This window comes from Triticum urartu, chromosome 6, assembly GCF_003073215.2.
Source record: "Triticum urartu cultivar G1812 chromosome 6, Tu2.1, whole genome shotgun sequence".
In the NCBI taxonomy this organism is placed as follows: domain Eukaryota; kingdom Viridiplantae; phylum Streptophyta; class Magnoliopsida; order Poales; family Poaceae; genus Triticum; species Triticum urartu.
This window is the reverse complement of record NC_053027.1, coordinates 531,540,825-531,549,064: the sequence shown is the minus strand read 5'-3', so window position 1 is coordinate 531,549,064 and position 8,240 is coordinate 531,540,825. Positions and strand designations below refer to the sequence as shown.

Here is an 8,240-nt window from a genome sequence, read left to right as displayed (position 1 = left end):
AAGCATAGCATGGTACTTCCTCTGTAAATAAATATAAGAGCATTTAGATCACTAAAGTAGTAATCTAATCGCTTTTATATTTGTTTACGGAGGGAGTACTTCTTAAAAGGGATTAAGCTGGCCCTTCACGCCTCCCACTTATGGCTAGAACTTATTTGGTGTAGAGAGAAGGTCCATCATGTATGGTAGAAATTTAGGGTTTATGGTCTACCCTCTATTCTTTTGTGCTTATTCGTGGTGCCGCTCACAATTCGTATATCTGAGGCTAGCGGGTAGGGGCCTTTTTATATTGCCATTCCGAAAAGTCCATCTCTTATATAGATAATATTTCTAATCTTTTCAACTAGTTTCCGGCTAAATTATTACTCCCATCCAATGTGACCGGCTAAATTATTACTCCCACCCAATGTGACATGTATAGATGCATCGGGGAGGTTGCCTAGTCAACTATAAAATGGCAAATAAAACTCTCTTTTCTTTCTCAGGTTATAAGAGCATCTAGCTCGTATGTTTTAGCTTATTGGTAAAAAGAATGACCACCAACAACTTATCATTAACTACTTTAAGTCTTTAACACAGTGGTCATTCTACGTACAAGCTTGGGGTCTGTTAAACCCACAACTTTTGGGAAATACAACCTTCCTCCACTATTCGAGGTGTCCTAATGCGCGGGCGCGCAGGCCACTCAGCTGGCCCTCATTTTCTAACATGTTAGGAAAACTTTCTTTTTAGAACATTTGAAGTTTGTAGTATGTGCTTTTAGAAAAAAAAAACATAGTTTAGCTTTCTTAATTTGAAACTTTTAGAATTTTGTTCTTTCAAGTTTTAATTTTCTAAAAATCAAACTTATAGAATTTTATTCTTCCAAGTTATCATCTTTTCTAAAATTCAAATTTTTAGAATTTTGAACTTCCAACTTTAAATAATTTAAAATTTCAAAATCCACAAAAGAAAAGAAAGTAAAATTGAGAAGAAAAGGGAAAATAATGACGTTGATAGGGCCCCTCTGCATTGCAGTACCCTCCCCACACAAAAAAATGTGATGCCCTCTGGTGGTGCCCCCCTTAACAGCCCGGCATTCCCAACGCTCGAAGACCACAACTCAACGCTGGGGAAGGAATTCACTTTCACATATCATATATTGCACTCAATAGACCATGATAGATAGGGTAAATATGATACATACGTAGTCATGCCCTTTGAAATACGTTGTGGTACTTCTACTAAAAATACATCACACACATTACATGGTATGTCAGACCCGCAAAAGAGCTATTAATCGCTATTGCCAATGTTGCGGGTGCTTTATCTACTAGCTCTCTAACCGAGGGCCAGTCTAGTAATGGGCACAACACACGACAATTTTGTCCGGCGGTTTCATTCTGGGTTTCTTCAAGCCATTTATCTCATGTTTGAAAGTATTTTATTCCTTTTCTTCACAAAGTTACAAATATTTTTTACAAATATCCCAATATTTTTAGAGAACATGCAGACATTTTATAAAATTTAAAATCACATGGATCTTTTTTCAAAAAATAGGCGAACACTTTTTGAAATATATTTACAGTTTATAAAATGTTCTATTATTTTTAAAAATTATATGAACATTTAAGAAAAGGCATGAACACTTTTAAAAAGATGAGCATGCAATTTTGTAAATTGTTCACGCATTTATAAAAATATTCATGCACTTATTTAAAATGTTCACGTGATAAAAAAATGTTCACATATTAAAAAAATATCCTGCCATTTTAATTATTTCCAAATATCTTTATAAATAAATTTTAATTATACTCCCTCTGTACCAAAATATAAGACCTTTTTGTAAGCTACTTTAACCTACAAAACTTTCTTATATTTTGGTACAAAGGTAGTGCAATTTAAAAGTGGAAACAAAAAATTAAAATAAATAAAGTAAAATAGAAAAAAGAGAAAAGGAAACTAAAAAGTAAACCGATTGGTTCGGAACAAGCGAGGCCCATCAGACCCCCCCCCCTCGAGTTATCCCAGAAATTTGGACACAATGAGGTTCAAATAATAATCACCACATAAGGTTTCGAGGTATGGTCGATGAACCACGCACATGATCCATTGGCATGGCCCATTTTTGTTTCTTTTGTTCCTTTAACTTTATATTCAATTTTTTCTTTCAACATTTTTGTTTTTTCAATCTTTTAATTTTATTCCTTTTTTTGCAAAAAAGATTTCTTTTTTTACTTTCTATCAAATTTACGTTTTTTGTCTTGTCATTTTATACTTTAAACATTTCCCATACTATATGAAATTTCATGCACACGTGCCTGGATACTATTTTTTAATCCATAAACCTTTTTCTGTTGGACATATGTATTTTTGTGTACATTAATTTCGAAAATATGTGATAAAAATGTATGCATGAGCATGGTTTTCTTTGTTTCCGGCAATGGGTTGTTTGCCATATTTAAATGCAAATGCTGAAAATATGACATCAGATTTTTAGCATTGCCAGCCAACCTTCAGATTTTCCATGCAACAGATAAATTTCATGCTGTTTTGTAAGATTTTCCATTTTCCACTTTTTTCCATATAGTGTAAAAAGTTTAATAGAAAAATTGCCATGCTGCAGGCTGCAACGATTAATTGACATGCGTGTGGACGGGATCCGACGTACCTGAGGGCATCAGATCTTTAACGCTAGAAATCAGAAATCATATGTATATTGGGGTTCTTTTTAAATAGATTAACATCATTTTTTTTACAAAAATTGTGAAATTAAAATATGTTTCTAAAACGGCGCAGACCCGTACATGGGCCCGCTCTAGGGTGCCACTCAGGAAAAACATGGCACAAACTAGGCCCAATGACCGCTAAAAACACTGTGCCCGATCAGCCCAGTCCCCTTCCCCTCCCCGGGATCACCCGACACATTTTCTCAAAAAAAAAAAAAAACTTCGCGAAACCTACCAGGAGATCTTCTGACGCTGCCGAGGAGGAAAACCGCCGCCGCCGCAGCCGCCCGGGCCCTGAGGCGCCGTTGCAGGAGAAGCTGCACTGCGCTGGCTCGCCGACCAAGAGAGTGCGTACCTCCGAGCCCTACCCTCCTCCCCTCCCCATCCACCCCCCGCGTCATTCCAGGTTCGAGGTTCGTAGCTTAGCTACACCGAGCGGTCAGACCACACAACTTCCGGTACTAATCGAACTCCCCAAGCATGATTATTGCTTTAGTACCGTGTCGTTCTTCTCTGCATAGAGCATCTAGTATATATGAAGCCGTAGAAAGGGACGGCTCAAATCATCTCGAGGAAGCAACGAACCTTCTTTAATGTTTGGATTTGAGTAGAGCCTTCTTCAGAGGATTCACTGTCCACAGTTTGTCCGAAGATGCAATGGCAGTGCACCACTATCGTTGTCCCCATAATTGGTACTCCCTCTGTTCACAAATATAAGATGTTTTAACTTTTTTGTGAGTCCGATGTATATATATAGACACGTTTTAATGTGTTTGTTTTCCCGCAAAAAAAAAGTTGTAGTGTGTTTGTTCACTCATTTTAGTCTGTATGTAGTCCATATTGAAATGCCCAAAACATCTTATATTTGTGAACGGATGGAGTACTGGGATACAGTCTGCCAGCAAGATTGATCCGCTTTGAAATCTGATGTTAGATGGCAACTGAGGTATATGTAATCTACTGCAAATATATAATATTCGGGACTGAAGAGTAAAGTTGATGGTATCTTATTCTCCTGCCAGTCTAACTTTGGTATCGCCTTGCCAAACTCTCATTATGATTCTTGTCAAGAAAAACTTCCTCTGCTATTTAAGCGTCAAGACCTGAATTTCCCTGATATCTTCGTCAGTATTTAGTACGCTACGCACAGAGGCACCTTCCATTATTGATTCTTCTGAAAGAATCATATTTAGTCGTCCTTCACGATTCCCTGGGAAAGCAGGAGGCCTAATTCTTTGACCATGAACATCCAAAATATTCTAAAAGCCTTTAATTATAGAGGGCAAAGAATATACGCCTTTATGCATTTGAGCATGCACTCTGTGGGCAACAAGTTGTGGACACGCAGGGAATATTTATCTTTCCGTCTTCTTATCTATTCTTCCATCGCCAGAAACCACACACTCTTGCAAGCCAAGGGAACCCACTGAGTGATGCACATGTTTCATGGCCTGGAGAGCTCCAGGTACTCGGATTCCATATCAAATTATCACACGGTAAAGGCAGAGCAGTGCTCCATTCTGCAGTACCGAATGTTCCCTCTCGACTGTTACCATGATCCGGACACGACATGATAGGTTAACTTGCTACGCGTTACCGACAGGTGTAGGCACGAGAGAATCTTCGTTGCGTGCTGCTTACACGATGCTACCTTCGTATTGATCTATCACATATACATCATATGAATCATGTACCACGAGTGATTTTGCCACTATTCATTTTGCGGCTTATAAATTTCATATTATCTGGTTCATTTGAGTTTGTTCCTGAAATTTCATAGCTATATATAACATACTACCTCCCATAAAGAACTTTTGTTGATACTCGTAGAGGTATACAAATCTGGCAATTTCCACAAATACATAAAGATCATGGTAACAGTCGAGACACGCCCACCCCCCCCCCCCCCCCCAAAAAAAGTACTTGAAAGGGGTAATCTGTCCAGCTTTACTTATCAAAAACTAGAAGGATAACTCACTTCTTCAGCTAAAAGGATAACTTACCCTTTAGCTGAAGAGGCAAGTTCTAATCTCAACCACTGATCTGCATCGAAAGTCGGAAATAAAAAAGGAAGATGTAATTTTGTTGCTTGCATAATAGCGAACATGGAATATACATCACAAGCATGTTATTTCAGCTTGCTGCACATTTGACTTGATAAGGTACCAGTGCCGGCTTTGGCAAATACCTTAATTACACAAACACAAGTGACTTGATAAGGTACTGGTACCATCTTTGGCAAATACCTTAATTACACAAACACAAGTGACTTGATAAGGTACCAGTACCAACTTTGGCAAATACCTTAATTACACAAACACAGGTGACTTGATAAGGTACTAGTACCAGCTTTGGCAAATACCTTAATTACACAAAGACAAACATGATTAAGCCAGTTTCCTCAGCAGCAACACACGACCATCCTTGCCTCGAGCTGCCTCTCCATGTTGAATCTTGCAATGAAGTCTTCCACTCTCCTATTCAGCTCCTCAGTAGGCAGCTCCGTTGACTCCTCACAGTCTTCTTCCTTCATCACCTCTTCTTGCAGGTCATCACCAACATTATTGTTAACCAGTGCGACGTCGCTCTCTTCTTCCTTTTCACATTGATCTAGCTGCTGCGTGGTCATGCGTACACTAACTTCTTGTTCTGCTTTGACGATCTCTTCTGCAGCATGGGTCTCTTTGATTGCATGTGTAAAAGCCACAAGCTCACGGACCACAGCATCTATGTCATCCTCACCAGTGCTCGGGGATCGAGCACCGTTCCGCGAGAGCCTGGACTCGGTGGCGAGGAAGAGGACGATGATGTTGGAGAAGATGAAGAGGCACTTGGGTGTGGCGATCGCTGAAGCAGCAGAAGGAAGTGACACAAAGAGGAAGGCCCTCAGGCAAGAACACGCATGCGGTACCCAGGTCACCATGGATAAGAGGACCAAACCAAGAAGAGCGGCTTTGGAGAAGGCCTGGATCCGGCCTGCGTAGCCTCTAGCCATGGCGGTTTTCGTGGTAAAGGGGCGATGTTGCGTTGCACTCTTGGCTTTGCAATAGCGAAAAGAAGAACGAGCATATGCATGAAAAAACACAAGGAACCTGATGGATGCACGGCACCTAACGCATGCGGGTGTGGTCTATTTATAGCTGGAGAGTAGTGGCCAAAAGTCAGTTGGTCTTTACCCCGCCGGCTAAGTTATTCCCGGTTGAAATCAATCACTTGATTCCCTGCCTTATGCTGTTCTCTGCTTTTCCCATCTTTGCAAAAAGCAGTGGGACGTGATGGTCTAGTGGTGCTTGGGGAATATGGGCTGATTGCAAGGTGTCTTGCTATGGTGGCTCTACATCATTCTCGACGCTGGACTCGGTGGAATTTATTTTTATTTTTTGAAGGCTTCATTTGATAATATCATGCGGGAAACTGAAAACCCAAATTTAGATGAAGATATTTGTTCAATGTATCTATCGAGGGATTATTCCAAATAAGATCCAATCTATCGAGATGCAAATGGTAGAGGAACAAAAGGTGTTGCTTCTGCAATGAAGATGAAGCAATTCAGCAGTGTTTGTCTCATGTCTTCTTTGTCCCTTTTGGGGTTGTGGGTTCTGTGTTGTAGCATATCCTTTCTCTGCAAGTAGTATCTCGAGTATGTTTGCTGTTGGGGAAGCAATTCAGCATTGTTCGTCTCATGTCTTCTTTGTCCCTTTTGGGGTGGTGGGTTCTGTTGTGTAGCATATCCTTTCTCTGCAAGTAGCGTCTCGAGTATGTTTGCTGTTCAGGAAGCAATTCAGAATTGTCCGTCTCATGTCTTCTTTGCCCTTTTGCGTAGTTTGGTTGATGAAGCATGTTGTAGGAGGCCGGTTTCAGTCAGTCAGCTGAAACCGTTGGTCAGGTGCTTTAGGCTTTAGGCCTTTAGCAGAGTGTTGTTTGTTGTTGTCAGGAAGCTGGCGAAATCAGGTTGATATTTTGTGTTGGCGAATGAGGAGCAAAGTAATGGGGAATAGGACTGCGCAGCTGAACTCTGTTTGCACTAATGTTTTTCTTTTCAGGTTCCAGTAAAAGGCCCGATTGCACAGGGAGATTCTTTGGATAGTCTGTCCAGGAAGGCAACAACTTGATGAGATAATTCATATGCAAACAGAAATTGCTCACTTGTGGCATTGTTTTCTATTCAACCTCGAAATCGCTGCTACTGAGCAGGTAAATATTATGAATTACTTCTTGTCTTCTGTATATGTCAGTGCATTACCTTTGTGTGTATTTCCGCCTGTGATTAATTTCCCGATCACTTCAAGAAATAATACTACTGTACCAGCCCAGGAACTTACTGATGTTGCTTGACTCATGTTCTGTTCTGTATCTTTAAGGCTGTTTTGGATAGAAAAAGAGAACTCACTAACGTTGCCAGTCTTGTTCAACTTTTTTTGTATAGATTGTTCTGTTTCCTCGTTTGTTTTTGTAATTCATCATTTTTTCAGCTAAACATATTGCTCAATAATACACCAAGGCAAGCAAGGAAATCTGAACAATGTGCGCGGCACCATAGGAGGACGGGTGAACACATGGCACACGTCCATATGCCCACCTTGCATTGAAACTGACAAACAAGATTGTTTTCGAAAGACCAGCAAATTCAAATTTAAGTGTTCAACGTAGCAAATTAAGATTAAAGTTTTTAATCCGAGAATTGATAGGGGCCGCGCGAACGCGTCCCCCCTCTATCATAAATTATGACGTCCACTCTCCCACTTGAGGAGATGGTAAGCCAGCGCATCCATCAGATGCACTGTGGACCACTAGCCTAGACCACGACTCTTCATAATCAGTCATCAACCCCGTCCAGGTAAGTTATCAAATTCATCCAGGCATTGACTAGCAGATTTATTATAAGAAATATCACCTTCATCAAATATATAAAGAGAATTTATCTTTACTACCCGTGTCGGGGTGTCGAGCCATATATTTCTTCAATAGGTGGTAAATTCTTAACATCTTTAGATTTAATACCAGTTTCTTTTATAGATTTCTTTGCCTCTTGCATACTGAGGAATAGAATACCTCTCTTCTTTGGAGTTGCCTTAGGTAGGGGTGGGCACTGTTAAACCGAAAAACCAAACAGAACCGAACCGAACCGTATTAACCGGTTTGCCGGTTAATTTAGTGGTCCACTTTTTGGTTTGGTGGGAAACTCTATGGTTGTTCGTTGGTGTTTGTTCGGCTTGAATTGCCCAGAAACCGTATAGACCGAACAAACCGATATCTACGACACCTCGTGTAATACCTTGTTTACGTATGCGCAACAGGGTGTCACACCTAATCTCTAGCTTAGTGTGACAAGGAACCTGACGGGTGGGTCTGGCCAACTGGCCGCCATCTGGCCCGTGTGTGGAGTTAAAAGAGGCTGCCTGTGGCTGAGTGAGGCATGCGTGTGTAAACTACTTTGTACCTGAACCTTTCCACTGCAATCTCACCTCCTTCCTCCTCTCCAAGTATTTCTCACCTGCCTCCTTCGTTCTCATCCTCAATCCCCTTTCCCTT

The 8,240-nt window shown here is 40.6% G+C and overlaps 1 protein-coding gene and 1 non-coding gene across 2 annotated transcripts; both read right to left on the bottom strand.

Annotated features, from left to right (window-relative positions):
• Nucleotides 1–4,770: 4,770 nt before the first annotated feature.
• Nucleotides 4,771–5,834, bottom strand: LOC125514939. Its single transcript, XM_048680312.1, has one exon. The coding sequence runs from the start codon at nucleotides 5,701–5,703 to the stop codon at nucleotides 5,110–5,112; it is 594 nt and encodes a 197-aa protein (XP_048536269.1). The 5' UTR covers nucleotides 5,704–5,834; the 3' UTR covers nucleotides 4,771–5,109.
• A 1,559-nt stretch (nucleotides 5,835–7,393) lies between these two features.
• On the bottom strand, nucleotides 7,394–7,553 carry LOC125517795. Its single transcript, XR_007287803.1, has one exon. It is a non-coding gene; the product is annotated as a U1 spliceosomal RNA (small nuclear RNA).
• Between the last annotated feature and the right edge of the window lie 687 nt (nucleotides 7,554–8,240).